This window comes from Puntigrus tetrazona, chromosome 7, assembly GCF_018831695.1.
Source record: "Puntigrus tetrazona isolate hp1 chromosome 7, ASM1883169v1, whole genome shotgun sequence".
In the NCBI taxonomy this organism is placed as follows: Eukaryota; Metazoa; Chordata; class Actinopteri; order Cypriniformes; family Cyprinidae; genus Puntigrus; species Puntigrus tetrazona.
In genome coordinates this window covers 6,449,046-6,470,128 of record NC_056705.1, presented here as the reverse complement: position 1 = coordinate 6,470,128, position 21,083 = coordinate 6,449,046, and the positions used below count along the sequence as shown (strand labels likewise).

Genomic DNA, 21,083 nt, shown 5'->3' with positions numbered 1-21,083 from the left:
TTTATGTGGTCCTGTGACGATCTAATTTTAATAAGTCACTTGTTTTTAATTGAGGATTTTTTAAATGTGACTCGGCATTAAATATTTTAAATATTTGCACTTTTAAAAATGCATTTGTCGCGCAGCAGGTTTCCTTTTTAGTGTCTTTTTCACATTTTAAAGCTGATATTTCTGAAGATCTTTTTGGGTAGCAGTTCATTTCAAGCATGCGTATGGTCCTCACCACTTCAAATACATAACTGCTTTATTTACATTCTGAAATGTTATGGGTATATTCGTGCATCTTTTTGTCTGACGTTCAGATTAAAGTGTAAACATGCTACAAATGTGTCATATTAATCACATTTCTCTCTTTAATAATTATTAAATGTTAATGCTGATATTAAAACCTAGCGCTCTCTAGTTAACACTAAACCTAAAGTCTATTTTTAGATGTAGTCTGGATCAGGTGGAAACAAGATTGGCCGATTGTGAGACCTGTAATAGTTATATCTGGAGCGTAGTTACTGTGTGTGCTGTGGTCAGTGTTGTTTGTTGCTAGAGGGCTGACATCACCTCCAACAGAAGAACAATGAGTGGAAGAGCAGAAACACAATCCCCGACCTTCATCGAAACGTACAATTACCCAGCAGGTCAGGAAGAGGTTTCCACAGAGATCTCAGATCTGACGGCTAACAAGAAGACTTATAAACCTCACTGAGCGAGCGACCGATACGAGAACGACGCGGAGAGCAGGTACGTCAGCCTTCAGCATCTCCGCTAACCATCTGACTGAACACTAGTTTAAACAGGCAACATCGTTTAGGCACGCTTTATAGTATATACTGTATGGTATGCTTAAATGTATATTAATAATATATTAGTTGTAAATGTAAAAAAGTTTCCATGTGAATAACTAACACTGTCGTTATTTTCTAGCACCATTTAATCAGAAGAAAGAAAACGGTAGCACTACGGTAATTCATATTTTGATAGATAATATTTTAACTGTAGCAAACACAGATGCACCAACGCATGGATGGAAAGTCAGTGACCGCCTAATTGTACTTTTATTGTATGTTTATTATACATTAAATTGTATAGCTTATATACAAAACCAGTTTCTGCTTAGTTTTTTAATGACTTACACCGAGGTTGGCGGCACAATTTTTCCCCTTTGCTACACTTTGTTCAAGCTATTTATTCATGTCAACTAATAAGATGGAAGTTATATAGACTAATAAATCATAAGGCACGTTTACATAAAATACGTTAACTTCGGACTCTCCTAAAAAGGTGGATAGCTTCACCAAGTAGGGTCATGAGCCCATCTACACTGCATCATTCAATCTTATCTACAGCAGAATTATATTATATTCAACAAACGTCTCTTTCCCTCAGGAAGATGAAGCATTTGAGTCTCTTTGCTCTAACCGCTCTCCTGCTGTTCAACGGATGTCACTGCACCACCGTAGCGCCGTCTTCGGCGCCTGCCTCAACCAATCCAGCCACGAGCGCTAGTTCTGCAGCAGCTTCGACGGCGGCGATCACGGCCTCGACGACCAGCGCGGCGGCGGCTACCTCCTCGAGCTCGGTCTATCAGCTTCTCTGCGCAGGTACCCTTCATCGTATTAAAGAGATATCAGGTCTCAGACTACATCTTAACCCTTTATCGGCCAACGTAGCCAATGGAAAAAAAAGTCGCTAAATGACGTCACGAGTTAATTTGCATGTTCATTGTATATATGGTACCATAGTTTATTGAATGCAGCCAAATTTTCAATTGAACTGTTTTTATTTATATATTTTACCGTTTATGTTGTCAGAAAATTGAATGAATTTGACATAGTAGTTAATCTAAGTTAAAAACGAGAAAACGAGACCTGCCAGTGCCACGCAATCACAAAGACTCGCTAAGCTTTGTCCAAGAAGTGGCTAGGCGCTTTTTTTGGAAAAATGGCGCAAAAGTTGGGTCTGAAAAGTTGTTAAGTTGGCCACACCGACTGTAGCTTCTCTTAAAGGCCGCGGAAATTTACACAGTGCAGCTTTAAGTACTTTTTTCTTTTTTTTTAGCTTGTAATTCTTTTACTTAAAGGGATAGTTTACTCAGAAAACAAATCCGTCATGATTTACTCACCCTCATGTAGAGAGAGAGAGTAGAAATACATGAAATAATTCATTGTGCTTCTGTGCAGGTGTTGTTACCTGGACGCTGTCACTCGTTCACTGGAGAAATTAGCTGAAATATGGAGGACGGAAGATGACACAATCTAGCAAACGACTATTAATTGTTCTCGCCATGTTCACAAGTTGTTGTTTTTGGACTTCACACCATGTTAATAAATGTTCTTCAATATTGCTTTGTTAAGTATTAATCTAAGATATCTTATTTGAAGAACTAGACGAATTTGCTTTAAAATAGAATGTATTTTGATGACCATTTTATATCAAGTTCCATACATACTTTAAAATGTCAATGTTAGCAACTTTCATGACAGGCATATGAATGTTAATTATTTCATTGACTGTATTTTTCATTGAAGACAATATTAATGCTCTGAATTCAAATACAAATACTTCTCAGGGAAGCGAATAAACACACCTTGAAGTCCCTCTATGATGAGTAATGAGAGATTGATATTTTAGGCAAAGGTCAAAAAACACTTTCATTTTCTTATAATATGCATTATATTGGTAACGCTTTAAAACACAATAATTTTTTTGTATTAAGTGCTTTATTCATATTAACCATATAGACTCATTATTAGCTGCTAATGTGGCAGTCGTTAATGAATAGCATTAATTCAGTATTATCTGTGCTTTTAGTGAAACATGAGTTATTTGTGTACTTGTATTGTAAAGGGGTTACTCGTTGTTTGATTACAATGGCACTTTGCATGCTTTCTAGGCTATATATGCTAATCCAGTAAAAAATTTGCATTCAACTTTTGTTTTTGGGAAACATACATGCTGCAGTATTTTGGAAATGACATCTGCATATTTTTCCAAATATCAGTGATTTGTAAGTGGTCTACAATGGATGGGACAAAAATGCCTGGTAAACACATTTAGTAAACCTCTTTAAATTAGTCCTGTCTGCACAGTACACATATTATGACCCCTTTAAAGTAGTAGTCAATCCAACACTGATATGCATACTTTACATGCTTTTCTTGTTTCACACACCTGTTTCAAATCCCTGTTAGAAGAGAGCTCCATGAATCAACTGTGTTCTGATCTTACATCTTACATCTTCCCTACACAGTGTACACTGCTCTTTACTCAAAAACTCGGATTTGCATCACACACATAGACAAAACGTACAACAAAGCCGTGAAGGGTTATTTAACTGCAATTATGAAATTTGCATAATAGTCAACTCTCACTTCAGTGCTCTCTGAATGAAACGTATACAGCATGCTCCTTTCAGTTATGTACACTTTGCAGGACAGTTACGGTCAAACGGAACAAACACAAGGTCCAGGATGAACAGCTGCTTGAACGTGACGGCCGTTTCACCTTTCACCGTTGCTCCTATTCACATCCAGTGCAAGAATGATGAACAAATTGATTCGTAAATCTGTTCCCATTAGTTTTTAGCCAATTTTTTTCCCATTAGCCAATTTTCCACAAGCTGATATGATTCTTTGGGTCTTAATGGAAAGTCTGTAATATAGTTTGTTTAAAACTTCTCAATGGTAGCGTACATAAACACCCGTTTTACCCTTTTCAAAGCACTCCGTTCAGTGTACTTCTCCTTTAAATCTTTACGAGCTCTGCTGACCCCGCCCCTCTTTTCCAAGTTTATTTAGCCGTGTTTATAGTCCTAGACGATACATTCATAGTGAAACTAGCTAATTAGCACATTATTAGGAAAGGTGACATTAAACTCACTGCTTCTGTAGGTGAGGCTGGATCACGTGAAGTATTGAGGTAGTTAACCTCAATCATCTGCATGGATTTTTACACAGATTTTTAACACTGGATGGATTTTTATCATCATTATAGGGTGATACACACATTTCAGTTCAGTCAACTTGTAAAAGTGCATGCAGCGTTATATGACTCCTTTAACCTTAACTTTAACCTTTAACCGTGACGCCCATGTTTGAGTGCAGGCCTGCAGAGGTGATATCAAAATTCAATTTGGTTCACCCTAAAAATTATAGTAATTAAAAGCCATAGGTCATAAGAAGTTGTGTTCCAAATTTGAGACTGATATCACAAAAAAATAAGCTGCTATACACATTTATGCTTAATTTACGATCCCTAGTCATTCTTGTGAGGTGTCTGAAAATTCAGCTTCTGGAAAAAGCATGTCTAGTTCGTCATCGCCGGACTCCTCGCGCTCTTCATCACTTGATTTGCAAAGCTCATCTACAACTTCTAATAGTGTATACAACTCATTTTTCTGCCTCTTCGGAAGTTGCTTCGAGCCCTTGCAGGTTCACTTTGATCTCCTCTGTGTTGACAAACGTTCAGCAGCAGGTGGACAGGTGATCAGCAACAGGAGGTCTTCAGGTGAACCTGCTCTCTATCTGAACCGGGGATATAAACAACCAGAAGGCAGAGATGATTGTGCTGTGATATTAAACGGACAGCGGCATGATTTGACATGTAGTGCAACCCAACTTTTCATCTGCAACAACAGTGAGTTCATTAATAGACGCACCATATACCAAATTTTAATGGAATACTAAACAGCATGAGGGTTAATTTCATCATGAGTATAGAAGGGACTCTGGGTATTTGTTGAGACAATTTCTGACTTCAGTCACTAAACACACTATGATCATTTGTTTTCCCTCTATGTTGTAGTATGTTACAAAGGAAACGTGCAATAAAATAACCTAAAATCTTCTTGTGCGTCTTCAATAATGGCAGCATAAATTCCGTCCCCAGAAAATTTCTATTTAACAGATCAGTTAATTATGTAAGTTGTCACCACTAGAGGTTGCATTTTTTAAAACAATAACAGAGGCGAAGCTCAATGACACAATGACGGAGCTATAGAAAGAGCTATAGAAATGCATCTTCATGCATCCCAACCCTGTGTATGAAAATAATGAAGAAACATATGTGAATCAGGGTTTTTTTTTTCAGCAAACACAGGACTGATTTTTGTCAATGAGATCAATCAGTCAATCATTTTTATTTATATAGCGCTTTTAACAACACAGGTTGCATCAAAGCACTGTACAGTATAATGACAGGGATGTATAATGACGAGAGTGACCAATTTCTTATTAAATGCAGAGACGGTCTCTGTAGTCAATTCAACGATAATCAGTAGAAGTTAAGTGTCCTCAACCAAGCAAGCCAGAGGCGACAGCGGCAAGGAAACAAAACCCCATGCATACAGAATGGAGAAAAAAAACTCTGTTGGGGTCAGTTCTCCTCTGACCGGACGCCTAGCACTTAACTTCCAGTTCAATATCAGACGAGGAACTGGAGGGACGCTCAGAGTCACTGCAGACAGAATCACATTGATCTGATCAGTGTGAGGAACCAGGAGGAGAATCAACAGATTGAGCAGTTCATTAGTGATAATAATTTATCTGGATCATGGATCTTGATCGGTCTGTTCAGAGACTCCTGGCAGTGGTCAGATCAGAGTAACTCCTCATTCAGATACTGGAGAACTGGTGAACCTAATAATAGTGGAGGTCATGAAGACTGTACAGCTGTTGATCAGAAATCTCAGGGACAATGGATTGACGACTCTTGTGACAAACAATATCCTTTTGTGTGTCATGAAGGTGAGTAGATCCTCACAAAACACACACCTCCAGATCTCTTAAAGTTGACTCTAGATGTCTGACAGGACGGTGTTTGTTCTGCATGTTGTTTTGGATCAGTCTCTCTCTAGTTTCTGCTTGTGCTTGGTTTGGTTTCCAGATAAACTGATTGTGATCAGAGAGAATCTGACGTGGTCTGAAGCTCTGAGATACTGCAGACAGAATCATGTGGATCTGGTCTCGGTTCATTCAGAAGAGATTCAGCGTCGTGTGAAGAACGTGGTTAAACTGGCGTCTACTGCTGAGGTGTGGATGGGTTTACACAACTACTGCGTCATGAACATGTGGCTCTGGCTGAGTGGAGAGATCGTGTGTTATCAGAACTGGGCTCCAGGGAACGGAACGACGCCAGAAAACTGCAGCCTCGAGAAAAGAAAAGGAGCAGTTCAGTCTGGAGGAGATCAACGCTGGATCAGTCTTCCTGAAAACACCAAACTCAACTTCATCTGCAGCAGATACTAAGAGTGGAGGACAGATATCTGTACCAGATACAGTTTTCATTTTTATTTGGCATATAGACATTAATGAATATTCACAAGCATTTATTTATTAATTTTTATTAACCCAGGTAAAAAGGAATGAAAATAAGCTATCTGTCACACAAATGTTGCGTGTTTAAGCACAGGGAGAATTGGTACAAAAAGTAGTCTTTTAATAAATCCAAACAAAAGTAGTAGCAAACACATGCAACCTCTATTGAAGACCGGACGATGACAAACAGAACTGAATGAACTTATAAAAGGGAGCTATAGTACTCTCTATAGTTAAAACTTAATTGCTCTTTCATTTATATGTGCTTACTTTTGCTGCGTATGTTTGTATTTTTGAGTTTAGCAGCTTAGATTCTATAATTTCCATAAAATTTGAAAAGTGGGGAAGAATAGATGTTTACAGTATATGCTAGCTCTATATACTAACTCTATATTATATCTATAATTATTTTCATTGCGTTTATTACTAGTATCTATTTGTTTGCAATACACAGTTAAACAAGTTGCACTGTAATTCTTGAATATGTGAATAATCAACAAAAGGAAATGGAGCGGAAATAATATTTAAGCATAATTATACCGAAATTTCAGGCAATGCATTTAGAATCAAAATTAAAGTCTTTAAGAAAAGTCAATGTAGTGAAGATCTCCAGTACGCTATTTTCCATTGCCACGGTGACCTGTAAATAAAATATTTGCTTAGTACATCTCATAAAAAATGAAGAATCAGTAATAATTATGCAGCTTATTCTATATGTTATTGTACAGTTTGAGAATAGACTCATTATTACCAGCATTCACCATCTACTTCACCCGTTTAGGCATCTGAGACCAGCGTAGAGTCACGTTTGTGCATCCTCTGTCAGCCAGAGCAGATCCCACCTGAAAGTAACACATTTAAATTGAAACGCAGCACTCTTTTTAGCTTTTCTAGGTTGACAAAGCTGGATATTGCTAGCACTTCTTTCCTCTTTATGATGAATTGCTTTGTTTATCCCCAATTGTAGGTCGCTTTGGATAAAAGCGTCTGCTAAGCGACTAAAGGTAAACGTAAATGCATTAGACTCAAATCGTCATGTTTCATAGAAATGTTTATCATACCACTACAAACCGCCATTTTATTCGGCATGAAGCAGCTCTGGAGCAATATCGACTTATTGGGAAGCATTTGGTTTCATGTTAGTCTCCAAATGCACAACGAACCTTAAAATGCCTATAAAGACATTTAAGGGTTTGACCGAATTTCAAGTGCATCGTAACTTCAACTCTGAGGTTTTTAAAAAGAGGGAAACCAGATGCGAGCTCACCTGATTCAAGACATTTTCTCTCAGCGACGGGTCAGTCAAGTCAACCCTGGAGTTAAACTGCATCTTTACAAGTGATCTGCGGAAATTAGGAACTAAGCAAAGACACGTGTAACATGAATAAGTATAGGTTGCTTTCGTAAACATGTATTAAATGTTTTGTTGACAAAAACAAGTGACACTGACCTTCCCCATACACCTCCACCTCACACAGAACGAGTGTCTTCATGTCTCCAGGAATGATCAGATTCACGTAACGTCCCTCCATCCTGTCGCACGAGTATCTGTAGGACACGCCTGCTGGAATAGCAGCAATAACAGCACATCTACGAAGAGAAAGCATGTACAAATATATGAATTAGTCCTTCATATTCAAGCTCGACGTCTCACGTTTGCTTAAACCCAAGTTCCTCACATGGGATTGCTGTTGCCGTCGTTCTCCAAAGAGTTTCCGATGTGAATCTCCGCTCCGTTTAATTGTTCTGAACAGCAGTCGTTCCTGTTAGTGATGACCACTTCAATGATTTTGTAAGGTTCACGCAGATCCAGCCTCCACCACGGGTTGGACTCGCTGAGGGTCGAGGAGCACGATGTGTTCTGATGGAGACCTCGATTACTGTCGATGGCCTTTTCGGCAAACCAGTCCGTAAACGTTGACGACTGTGTGGTGACTCCATCTACCGCCAGATTTCCTGTAAAAAAATTATATGTAAAAGAAAAAAGCAAGCAAACTTGCACATTGAGTGGTTGGGAAGATTATGACGGTGTCATTTCAACATCAACTGCATCAGCGAAACACAATCAGCATGAGTAAAAAAAACTATTTTGAAGCCCAAACACAATCGTGAAAAATTAATCGTAGCATTCAAAGGGTTTTGACTTCAACCTTCAACCCCCATTAAAATACGTTCTTCCAGTCTCGAATGGGTTAATTCCCGCCAAAATGTAAAATCAGTCATTATTAATTTTTCTCATTTTTCAATAAAAGTTTGCGCTTCGAAGACGGGTTTGCAAAGACGCAAGGATGAACAGAATTTGGTATTGTAGGTATTGTAGGGAGCGCCAACCCTTTAAAATATTCCCTAAAGGTTTGAGTTAAGACTGTTAGCAAGAACTTGACTATAAACTCTGAAAGTAAGAAATAAGTAGTTATATGTTTGATTTGATAAACTGATCGTTTGTTAGCAAACACCTTTGTGGGTTTGTTTTAAACATCATATACAGCATACATGGTACAGCATAATCACTACTGATGTATTTTAATGAATTAAGGATGGATGGAGCATGAATAAGTCAAATTTTTGGCAAACTATGTCTTTACCGGACAAGCTTTATAAGTATATTTGCATATATTTTGCTCTTCAACAAAGAATTACCTGCCAAATCCCCGAAAACGCCAACTTCACTAAGAGAAAGTATCCTCTTATCTCCAGTAAGCTGGACAATCATGTAACGTCCCTCCATCCCACCGCATGAGAAATTGGCCGTGGCCCCGTCCCCGAGTGTAGAGATCACAGCACATCTACGGACAGAAAGATCGTCAGTTATACGTCTCTGTTCATCTGCAGTCATGTTAACCAAGATGGACGTCCTCACATGTTGTTGCTGCCAATGGCAAGGAAGTTCCCGATACGAATCACTGCCCCGTTAATCCTAAAACCTATGGTCGGTCTGTTGGTGATGGTGACTCGGTTCACTCTGTACACCTTCAGTAGATCCACTCTCCACCACGGGTCGCTCTCTTCGTTTGTGTGGGAAAAGGTGCTTGGCAGTCCATCAAGAGCCAGTTGAGGATAAGCGGTGGAGTAATTTGACGACTGACTAGATTTGCCCCAAAGAGCTGCATTCTCTGAAAAACGTTTCGGAGATAGAGGCCAGTAAGAATCATCTCGAAGGACTCATTCATTACTCATCCTCAGCAGCATGCAGAAATTAAGGATCGCAAACAAATGCCAGACATTTACCACAAAGCTTCCCATAGCGAGTAATTTATTTGATCAGTTATCCAATATTTGTTATTTCATATAAATGGCATTTATTTTGATCGGTATGGTATCCAAAAATGATGCAGAAATCATTATAATGTGATAAAGAATGCAATTAACTTCTCTTTTACTTTAGTGATGGATGTTTGAGCAAAACAGATGTAGGGTACGATGCATCAGATGTTTACACGCAAGTACAATGTAAGTGCACCGAATTATGAATGAATGCAATTGTTTTCCAGTTGCATTATTGTCTCTAATTAAATAAAACTAGATTTTCTGACTCAGGGACTGTATGAAAAATGGATATCAAACTGCAACAGAGTGTTATAGAAGGCATGCTTTTCCAAGTGTATGCGTCAAACAGACAAAACCGAACAAGTGTGTCGATAAACTGAAGGAATCTTACCTTCTTGTCCGTTCGCCATGACCTCGGTCCACAAAGACCCTGTGGAAGCAAAGTATTAATATTGTAAGAATATATACTCAAATTATTAATGTTAACAACAGTTGTCATTCTGTGAGGATGAATATAATGTGTATAGTTTCTATAAATATAATCTAGTCATTATATTATTATTATAAAAGTCTGAATCTTGTGGAATGCAAGGCTATCTGTAACCAGAAGCACATTTAAAACTAGAATATCATTTCTTTTCATTCACATGTGTTTCGTATAATACTTTCTGGATCAGTCTTCAGAGCCTTTAATCATTTTCAAGAATTATTTTCTCGCTATTGCTATTTTCTATTGTTTTCTTTTCATTCTCTAACAGCAGCATCTAACATCTCTTTCCTATCTACATGTGTACTCTTTTAGTTTCTCATATAACTTGCTATGCGTGCCGTGTTAGGCTCGGACACTTCTTCTGTCGCTTCGATTGCTTCTATTGCCTTCATTTGTTAGTCGCTTTGGATAAAAGCTTCTGCTAGATGATTAAATGTAAATGTAATGTAAATGTGTGTGTGATGTCCTGGGAAGGGTCTTAGTTTGTTGTTCTTCTTGTTCTTGTTCTCAATATTATTATGAATGAATGTATTACGAATTGTTTCTCGTGTAGCTATATCTGCATTTTCAGAAACAGAATCAGACGAGGACATGTTTCTGTGGAATCACAAACACATAAACACATTTACATACACAAAAGAGCACCTGTTTAACACCAACTTTGATTAATAAAGTAGATGTAAAAAATACACCGGCGAGAGAAAAGCTGATTCCTGACACACACAACCCCTTACTGTTCAAAAGATCGGGGTCAGTGATATTTAACACCGTAATGCTTGAATTCGTCTTGAGAGCATCACGTCAGTGTTATATCAAATGTGGCTAAATTCAATTTCAATTCATAAAATGTTTTGCTAATAACTAGAAATGCCTGTTGACCGGCGTAGCATCATATTGGATGATAACACTGAAGATTGGAGCTTCAGCTTTTCATCACAGCGATGTTATAAACACATATTAAAAAAATATATTTTGCATATAAATTATATTTTTTTGATCAGATACATGCAACCTTGTTCAACAAAATCATCTAGCAACAATTTGGAAATTATTATCATCCCCAGACTTCTGAATGATAGTGCATGTGCAAAATAAAGTACACGTAAATCATGATAGATAGATAGATAGATAGATAGATAGATAGATAGATAGATAGATAGATAGATAGATAGATGATAGATAGATAGATAGATGATAGATAGATAGATAGATAGATAGATGATAGATAGATAGATAGATAGATAGATAGATAGATAGATAGATAGATGATAGATAGATAGATAGATAGATAGATAGATAGATAGATAGATGATAGATAGATAGATAGATAGATAGATAGATAGATGATAGATAGATAGATAGATAGATAGATGATAGATAGATAGATAGATAGATAGATAGATAGATAGATAGATAGATAGATAGATAGATAGATAGATAGATAGATAGATAGATAGATAGATAGATAGATAGATAGATAGATAGATAGATGATAGACAGATAGACAGATAGATAGATAGATAGATAGATAGATAGGTTTTACCCAGCAGGATCCACAAGCACCTGAATTTCTTCATGGTGGCTGATTGAAGGCATCTATCTCTTTTTAGGATGATAAGGTCTGTAGATTTTAAAGGACACCTCATTTAAATGTGCATCATGTGACATCGTCTCTCCTCCCTTCATCTGTATCACGCCGGGGTTTTCTTTCAGAGATGATTTCCGTCTGAATCGTGTGCACAGTTCGTTATCTTCATGCACACGCGCCTCATGTTCATATTTGACTATGCGTGCTGTAACACTGTGTGCTGTTTTTATTTTTTTGCATATTTGCATGTGAGTGAGCTCTCTCTGGTTGAGTCTGACGTACAGCTTTCAAAAAGTGAAAGTAACTGAATCTTAAAGTCTAATTAGCTGATGCTTGTAAACTGAACTTAACGATACTTTGACCTTTTCTTAGTCAGCGTAACCTGCCCACACTCAAACAGCAACGTTTAAAAAACATAAATAAACATAATTCGTTAAAAATTATTAGTTTAGTTTGTACTTTATTATTTTTATGGCACACAAGTGGATCAACAGGGTCATTTTTATCCATTCAACAGTCATTTTCAGGTCATTCAGGTCAATACTGAACAAATAATAACATGCATTTTGTATTTAGATATTTATGTGATATAAAATGTCCCTGCTGTAATTCTTCCGATTTTAAGCTTAGTGAACATTATGTACAGTAAGCACTAGAAGTAAAGACTTGGGGTATAAACTAAATTATGTGTTGCTTTCGGTGCAAAAATGATCAGAAGGGAAGAAAAGATGCACAGTGGGACATATTTTGCATTGTTTTAACATAGATATTGTTTTAATAGAGTGTTAAATACAGTGATTGTCTATACTTTTAATTCACTACTTTTTGTTGTAATATATTTCATGTATTATACAAGATGCTTGAAATAATTGCTTTAAAGGTATTTATTATTTAAGTAAATACAATCATTATTTATACGATCTGTATTAACCGGGAGCTGTACAAATGTCGTAGCATGTGCACATTACTTTTTTATTTGTAATATTTGTTGTCATGTTAAACATCCAAGCATACATATGAGTGAGTGTATTTTTAATTCAAATTCACATTAATTATCATATTTAAATGTGATTAATATCTAATGTGACCCTATCTATTGCCTCAATTACTTCCTTCTGCAACTTCGACAGTCAGAGATTTAGTTTATATTGCTTTCATACATTTTAAATTGTGCATTTAAAATATTCACTGCAAGCAGCCGTATATGTCGTAAAAATCAGATAGTAGAACCAACAGGTAATAAGGTATAATTTTTATTGTCAGGTGTGTGCAGGAAGTGCAGAAAAATGTGATTAAAATTGGTTTTAGATGTTGTTAACAAAATGCCTTAGCTACACGTCATCAGTATATCTCCTCTTGCTAATGCTAATTATTATTATCATTAATAACACAACACGCGATGCTGTAGTAATTTATTTAGAAAGCAAAGAAAAACAAAGATGGGTGTTCAGAGTGTAAACGAGTTCAAGCAAACCGTCACCGAAAGAGCTCTTAAAGATTAAAGGTGCATCGATAAAATTAAAACGTGCTCAGAAAACAGTGTTACAGGATCAGCGGACCGTAGTGTAACATCGTCTTGTTCCACTTAGTCTGTCAATGAAATAGAAAAAAAAATAATTTAGGCAACACTTAGACACTTAGAGATTTCTGCGCTCTCATTACTTACCTGAGTATACCTCGACTTCACACAGCGTGAGGTATTCGTTGCGTCCAGGCAGAAAAAGGTTGACGTATCTCCCCTTCATAGGCTTGAACTCAAATGATTTTGTGCCTCCGAGTGGGACGACCCCAACGTTTGCTGCCCTGTGAAAACACACCGATGGAGCATATTAAATACAGTTCAGTCAAAGGCGGGTTTCTATCAGTTTGTGTAAGCACGTACAGCTCATTATTGTTGCCGTTGTTGTCCAGGCTGTTTCCGATACGGATCTGAATTCCCTCGATCCTCTTTTCACAGCAGTCTCCGCGGTTAGTGACACTCACTCTGGTTACCCTGTAGACGTCTCCCAAGTCGACTCTCCACCAGGGGTCCCTGTCCCCGTTAGTCACGCTGCAGGACCCCAGTGCGTGAATCGACTGTCTGTTGCCATCGACAGCATTTTCAGCGGCTCCAAACTGAGGGTATGTGGAAGACTGGGCAGCTCTTCCTCCGAGAGCAAGATTCCCTGTTTAACGTGAAATAATAATAACTTTTTATTATGTCTATGTAATGTAAACTACGGGTCTCTGGAATATTTTTTTCCGATTTGTTAGACGTTTCAACATTGTATACCAACAGAAGCTTTATGCTTATTACAATGGAGCTGATTTGATACAAAATTGTATGCAAAATGTGTTATTTGTGGCAAGTAGCCATGTAATAGCTTGGGTTTCTGATGGTTTAATTTGCGATAATATCTGTCTAGATGTACATTATCCCTTAATAATTAGCAAATACTAAGAATATTATAAATGTGTTACTGACAACAATCAAAGATCAAAGTGATGAAGAGTACTCACTTGGAGCACAGAGGTACAAGGGTTTGTCGTCTTCTGTCAACATAATAATAATAAATATTATTAATTAGATGAATTCTATCACTTCTTCTCTGTAGTCTTCTTCTCACTGTCTCTTACCTGCAAACACCTCAACTTCGCAGAGAGTGAGGATTTCATCATTCCCCGGTAAAACTAGGTTGACATATCGGCCATTAACAGGCTCAAACTCGAAAGTTTTTGTGCCGTCGAAAACGGTGAGAACAGTTGCAGCCCTGCAAACGCATGAAGAGCAGTGTTAAAATGGAAATAAAACTCATACTAAACAGACTGAACCTCACAAACATGATAAAACTTAACACATTTCTCACAGCTCATTGTTGTTGCCGTTGTTCTCCAGGCTGTTACCGATACGAATCTGAACTCCTCTGATTCGCTCTTTGCAACAGTCTCCACGATTAGTCAGAGCAACCCTGCTTATACCGTAGACGTTTCCGAGGTCAATTCTCAGCCATGGATTGAACTCAACTTGAGTGTGAGTGCATGAACGTTGCGCCCAGTTTGAGTCTCGTTTCCCGTCTACTGCATGTTGAGCATCTCCATCTGTGTTGTATAATGACGACTGCACCACCACAGCATTAAGAGCAAGATTCTCTGTTCAATGTGATATAAAATAGATAACATAAAACTATTAAAAATATATATTTGAATAAGATGGTTTTAAGGATTTACAAACAAAAAAGTGATCATTTCTTGAATCCAGGTATGTTTCTGTACTATTCTAAACATACCTTTCGAATCAGTGACACACAGCCCAATAAAAAGTGTTAGTAACAAAATCACACGTATGGCCATCCTGATTGAAGAAAAAAAGTACATTATTACAAGTTGGTTATAGAGAGGAGAACAGCGGTTAACAATAACTAAGCATTTTATTGTGTTACTGTTTTTAAGTTTGAAAAATATGGTACTTTTTTATCCCCACTATATTTAAAAAACAAACAAACAAACATTATTTCAACTAGAGAAATCATTTCACTATACGAGATCATCTCCAATTTGTGAATAAAACGATTCTTTTCAAAGAGAATCAGTTTATTATTTAAATCAGTTTGCAAATCACACTGAACAGGTTTATTTGAAACTGGATTGAGCAGATTGCAGCTTCTTTAGTCATCAACTTACTGATCTTGATTACATGCAAGACTGATGAGTAGGAAAACCTACTTAAGCCCGTTTTTAGTATTTATTATTGTATATAATGCCCAGCCTCACTTGGGACCACCAACAGTGGAGGGGTTTGAGTGTCTGAATGATTCCAGGAGCTATGTTCTCAGGGGCTATAATGGACTCCCAAGGCAAACAGGTCCTAGGTGACAGACCAGATGAAGAGCGGTCCAAAAACCCTTTATGGTAGTAAACAACTAGAAAACTGTGCCGTCACCCAGGATGGCGCAACCGGGACCACACCCTGGAGCCAGGCCTGGGGTTGGGGCTCGTATATGAGTGCCTGGTGGCCAGATCTTTCTCTGCAGGGTCTGGCAGCGGACTGGTATGGACTTGCTCATCGCTTCCTAGCTTAGCCGCCATGTTTTGGAATTGAATGAGAGGTTTCCCTGTGCCTTTGGGTTGGGGATAGGTCTCTGATTGTTGTTTGTGCCTAAAGTAAAGAGTACCCGGCCTTCTTTGGGCTCTCTGGGAGGAGTGCTGGAAAGTGTTTGTTCTAGTGGGGGACTTCAAAGCTCACGTGGGTGGGTCCACGCAAGTGACACCTGGAGGGGCTTGATTGGGAGGAATGCCCCTCCTGATCCGAGTTGGACAGACTCGGCAGGCCCAAACGTACTTTGAGGGTCTGTTCAGAACGTTTGGCAGAGCCCCCCTGTTAGAGAGGTCTTCACTGGTGGGCCTTGTGGACTGCAGCCCAGGTGGTTGTCTGGGAGGAGTTCGTTGAGGCCATGGAGAAAGACTATCGGACGACCTCAAATAGGTTCTGGAAAACTGTCCGGTGCCTCAAGAAGGGGTAGCAGTGCCCTGCCAACACTGTATACAGTGGGTACTCCAACCTCTGGACTGGCAGAGTGGGTTGTTGGTCCCTCTTTTTAAGAAGGGATCACACTTCTCAGCCTCCCCGGGAAAGTTTATGCCAGGGTACTGAAGAGGAGAGTTTGTCTGATGGTCGAACCTCGGATCTAGGAGGAACAATGCAGCTTTCGTCCGGACCAGCTCTATACACTCTTCTGAGTACTGGAGGGTTCATGGGAGTTTGCTCAACCAGTCCACATGTGTTTTGTGGCCGAAATGAGCTCTCTTAAAGATAGGCTGAGGAGCTTGGTCACTCGGGAGGAGCACGGAAGAGACCTGCTGCTCCTCCACATCGAGAGAGGCCAGCTGAGGTGGGTCGGGGAGGTGTTCTGGGCCTGTCCACCGGTAGGAGGACCTGGGAAGACCTAGGAAAATCTGGATTGACTATGTATCTTGGCTGGCCTGGAAACGCAACAGTGTTCCCCCGGAAGAGCTAGAGAAAGTGTCTGGGGAGAAGGTGTCCCTGCTTAAACTGCTGCCCCCACGATCAGGGAAAGAAGGTGGATGGATGTATGGATTATTGTAAGCGAATATCATATTTAGATCCATTGTTTGTGAACTAAAGCTGCTGTAATATGGCTTTGTAAGCATGAAGAAGCAAAGTTCCAAGTAGGCTTTACTTTTACATTATATGCAAACAAAGGCTATTTATACTAACGTAGGGAGTGGGCGGGCTTTATAAATTTTACTAAAATTGATCATTACATTAAGTGTTATTATTGCAAATTGTTATACAATACTGACTGTAAAGTGCAAATATTTGCACTAAGTAACATCTATAAATTCAAATCTTACTACTGTTTACACTGACTATGTTTACATGGACATTAATCATCTAATTATTTACCTTATTTTAAATAAGACAATATTATGATTAAGGTGAATATTCCTTTCTTGTTTTTTTCTTTACATGTTATATTACATAGAGAGATTAATAGCACACGTCATTACGTCTCCACGTGCTGCCATCCAACAATCACATTAGAATATACAGTTGTTAGCTATGAAGATATATACAGGTTGGGGTAGAGTTGCCGTGTTATACGTGCAAAAAGAAGACAGCATCGTTGAAGCTATGTTCTTCTTGCCGTCCAATGGTTGATGAGCGCTGTGTGTGTATCCTGTCACAAAATGTGGTGAAAAGTCCTACATGGCAGTAATAGTGTGATTAAGGTAGGTACATGTCGTTGAAAATATGCAACTCGATTTGTTTAAATTGAGTATGACTTTAGTCGGATTCTGGAACACTCCAGAACACTCTCCAATAAGTTGAGTTTTACCATTTTTGAAATCATTCGGCTGATCTCCAGGTCTAGCGATAGTTAAAGTATCTCAAATTTTGTTGTTTAGAGTACTTAAATATCCCAGCTAGAAATTTTTCATGTTTAATTTTTTCACGTATAAAAGGTAGGATAACATTCTCTAAAAAAATTCTAAAAATGTTTGACAACGTTATCCTCTAACAAACTAAATGTGGACCTTCATTGCTTAGAAGTCAAATTTTGGTTGAAAGCGTAAACCCAACCTCTGTATCCAGAGTAAATAACTCCAAAAACAGCATTACCAGCTTCACTTCTACAATAGTTTGACATCTTCTTGAGATGGTTTACAGAGGTTTAGATGTTGATGTCCGTTTGAAAGTAATAGTTTGGTTTGATGTCACCATTATAGATAGAAGTGTCTGCTTAAGTTGGACAATTTAACTTGAGCAACATTTGTCTCCACATCAAATGTCCAATGGGTAGCTTCCAGTTTATATCTTAGTTAGATGATTATGTTCTAATATTATCATCAATAAACATTCTTGGAATAAAATTTGCCACAAAAAACATTACCAGAACGCAGCATAATGTTATATAACATTGTTATAATAATAACATTCCTAGCTGGGATTCAACTCACCTGGAATGAACCTCAAAGAAGATCTCAGTTCAGCAGTTATCTGTTTTTAAGCAAAATAATACAAGTTTTATACAATAAATTGTATTATAAATGTATTTATAAAGTATTGTTTTACTTATTTATCCAACATTATTGCTGACGAAACATTTCAAATCAAAAATATGCTACTGTATGAACATGCATACACACCAGCAGTCTGTGAAGGCTGTCCAGTCCAATAAGATTGTGCTCAGAATTGCTGCTTTATTTATTGCTGAATAAGTCCCTCCCAATCAAATGAGGTATCAGAAGTCTGAATATCACATACAGCTGTGTAAATGTTATCAAAGTGTCAAAAGAAATATGATGTAAATTAATTTGACAACAGCAGCCAAAAATGCATTGGATTTAGATCTAGAGATTAGACGGTGCCTTTGGTCGTCTGCATACTAATTAATGTTCATGTTCAAAACGTACTGAAGCATATTTAGAAATGTGTGCACTGTTACATGGTCACTGCTTCTGGGGAATGTATATAATTCAAATTAATTTACACATTTCACGGATGTTTTTATTCAAAGTGAATTCAAGTTGATCGGTTCATGTATCCCTTGTTCAACAGAACCCATAGAACATCTAATGCCATGCTTTGTTGTTTGAAATCCTGTAATCAGACACTGTGTGAACATCTCGTCGTCAGTGTGTGCTCCACGCAAACAGAGGTTGTTTCATTTCTCTTGTTGGGAAAATATTGTCATTTTGGTTGTTATCTAAGTTTCCAGTGCCCTTCACAACGGTACACTATATGATGGAAGTGTCGGGGGTCATCAATCAAGCGTTTGAAGTAATTCATATATAATTCATCTAAAATACCTCATGTTTTGCAGTCTGGACATGAAGCTGATCTTGTCTTTTATCGGTGCCATGGTCAGGGATCTTGGACTCCAAAAGTTTGGTATTGCACTGTACTGTATGTTCTGAAATGGCAAATGACCATGACATTTTATTAAAATGTCTTGATTTATATATATATATATATATATATATATATATATATATATATATATATATATATATATATATATATATATAAATCTAGAAGCAGTTCGTCTCTGTCTCTATGCATGGTCAATGGGAACGGGAAAATAATTAATTAATGAACATGAAAAATAAAATAAGGTTTCATAAAACCTGACAAAAGTCTTTTCTACACCTTTAAACACACACACACACACACACTTGTGTATAGGTTATGTAATTTCAAATAAGATTACTCAGGCAAATAATTGTGTTCTCCTGTGACCATGTGTCCGAACAGGATGTCCCGCCTTCAAATGGTGATTGATGACGACTCCCACACATTATTGGACCGTTCTTTGATATCATTCAAATATTTTTTTTAGTTGCTCATTTCACTATAAAACGTGTGTGTGCTCAGTATAAACAGTGTTCATCCATTCGTGTTTCTGGGTTGTGTTTACTTTATCATTAAATAAAGAAGAAATATGTAGCAGTCAGTAAATATTTGTCTCATTTTAAGACCATGTACACACAATTCAAACTTCCTTGTAAAACAAAGGAAAGTAACAGTAATGAAAGATATAAATGCGTTTAAAAACGCTATTTTAAGCATCGTAGTTTTTATATAAAAATCATCTGACGGTAACATCTTTTATTAAAAACTTTGCCCAAGCACAATACAAATAAATGCAACTTGGCTTGAGCTGTTTGAATACGATCAGAATATTTCAGAAACATCTGTTCTCTTTTGGAAATATTTCCCATCACAAATGCAATGAATTTTAAAAAGTAGTTGAAGAGAGACTGCGACATTGTGGTTGAGTTCATTGATTCGGTGGAGGTCTTGGCTTCTAATAACAATACAAAAGGTTAAGATAAAGATATATTCAGCACATTTTGCAGACAGCTCTGTATAAAGTGTATCAGTGTTGAAAACATGAGTTTTTCCTCCTTGCTCCTTCCACAGAATCTGCATATTTCTTATCATACTTCTTAATCTGTGATCTTGATCAGGATGTAAACAGGGATCTTTATCTCTCTGGCCGGGAACATTTCAGCCCTTTTGTTTGCAGAAATAACACACGGTTTGAGATCTGAGATTTTATCTAGACGCGATATTAAATATTGTTTTTAAGCTGATGATCACCCACTTTATTCACGCTGATATAAATATCATTGTCCTGCACGTTTTTGAAGCACCATACTGAAAACACTTACTCACTCAAGTACTTTTGCTGCTGGTATGGTAGTTTTGAAACGACTATCACCGTGTGAGAGACGAGCTCAATGAATTGTCTTTAAAGGTTTTATTCTTTGCAAGCAAGGTCAGACGGTCATAAAGAAACCGCAGTTTGCTGCAACACTTTTATATCTCAGTCTCACCCAAGGTTACAAACACACAACAGCTGTATTTTTCCACTTCACTATATCATTACTGTGATAAATGTAAGGTATAAACGGCCCTAAAGGTCATCTTCAGTGTCTCCCAGCCACTAGGTGGATTCAATGTCTTGCTACCCGTTAGGTCTTAACGTTTTCCCACCTGTGGGTCATTTATCTTGTTTGTGCTTGCCTATTTAAGCATGCTTCTTTCTTTCACTCGTGTTCAGTCTATGCTTGAGCTATCTGTTCCAAGAAAGCTAAGTTTGCAGGATTTTTGATTGTGGAGGCACGGCTTCTTTTTGTAGAGGACCTGAGTTTGAATCCAGACTCAAACTGCTGACGAACATTATTCTCATTAATAACAATTGCTGGACTGCAGTCTACTCAACCACTCTGTGCACAAGAAATTAATACTTTCATACCTAGCAAGAGATTTCAAACCATTCCCAAAGCTCAAAACTTACCTTTTTCCAGTTTAATGGCAGTATTTATCTCCTTTCCCTGTCACCACTAAAAAATTCATTTTTTCCAATTAATATCTGCTTTAAATTCCCTGATCACCCACAATGTTTATTAGTTCAATTATTTG

At 37.7% G+C, this 21,083-nt stretch overlaps 2 protein-coding genes across 2 annotated transcripts; one reads left to right on the top strand and one right to left on the bottom strand.

The window, feature by feature from the left end:
- Positions 1–78: 78 nt before the first annotated feature.
- Positions 79–6,280, top strand: LOC122349456 (macrophage mannose receptor 1-like). The gene is made up of 4 exons (XM_043245501.1): positions 79–1,595; positions 2,175–4,677; positions 5,409–5,738; positions 5,878–6,280. Exons 2-4 carry the CDS (start codon positions 4,296–4,298, stop codon positions 6,237–6,239), a joined length of 1,074 nt encoding a protein of 357 aa, XP_043101436.1. The 5' UTR covers positions 79–1,595; positions 2,175–4,295; the 3' UTR covers positions 6,240–6,280.
- Positions 6,281–7,059: 779 nt separating this feature from the next.
- LOC122349455 lies at positions 7,060–18,404 on the bottom strand. The gene is made up of 15 exons (XM_043245500.1): positions 18,302–18,404; positions 18,113–18,152; positions 14,920–14,984; positions 14,500–14,782; positions 14,270–14,403; positions 14,153–14,185; positions 13,536–13,818; positions 13,320–13,456; positions 9,967–10,005; positions 9,169–9,421; positions 8,949–9,094; positions 7,988–8,264; positions 7,759–7,898; positions 7,588–7,667; positions 7,060–7,150 (listed from the first exon to the last, which is right to left on the bottom strand). The coding sequence occupies exons 3-15, from the start codon at positions 14,981–14,983 to the stop codon at positions 7,073–7,075; spliced, it is 1,947 nt and encodes a 648-aa protein (XP_043101435.1). The 5' UTR covers position 14,984; positions 18,113–18,152; positions 18,302–18,404; the 3' UTR covers positions 7,060–7,072.
- Positions 18,405–21,083: the final 2,679 nt, after the last annotated feature.

Coding starts and splice junctions, on each gene's coding strand:
- LOC122349456 (XM_043245501.1), top strand. CDS start 4,296: ATGTCTAGTTCGTCATCGCCGGACTCCTCGCGCTCTTCATCACTTGAT. Junction 4,678..5,408: donor CCAAATTTTAATGGAATACT/AAACAGCATGAG, acceptor CTTAACTTCCAG/TTCAATATCAGACGAGGAAC. Junction 5,739..5,877: donor TCCTTTTGTGTGTCATGAAG/GTGAGTAGATCC, acceptor TTTGGTTTCCAG/ATAAACTGATTGTGATCAGA.
- LOC122349455 (XM_043245500.1), bottom strand. CDS start 14,983: ATGGCCATACGTGTGATTTTGTTACTAACACTTTTTATTGGGCTGTGT. Junction 7,668..7,758: donor GGTGGAGGTGTATGGGGAAG/GTCAGTGTCACT, acceptor GTCTTTGCTTAG/TTCCTAATTTCCGCAGATCA. Junction 7,151..7,587: donor ACCCGTCGCTGAGAGAAAAT/GTCTTGAATCAG, acceptor TGTTACTTTCAG/GTGGGATCTGCTCTGGCTGA.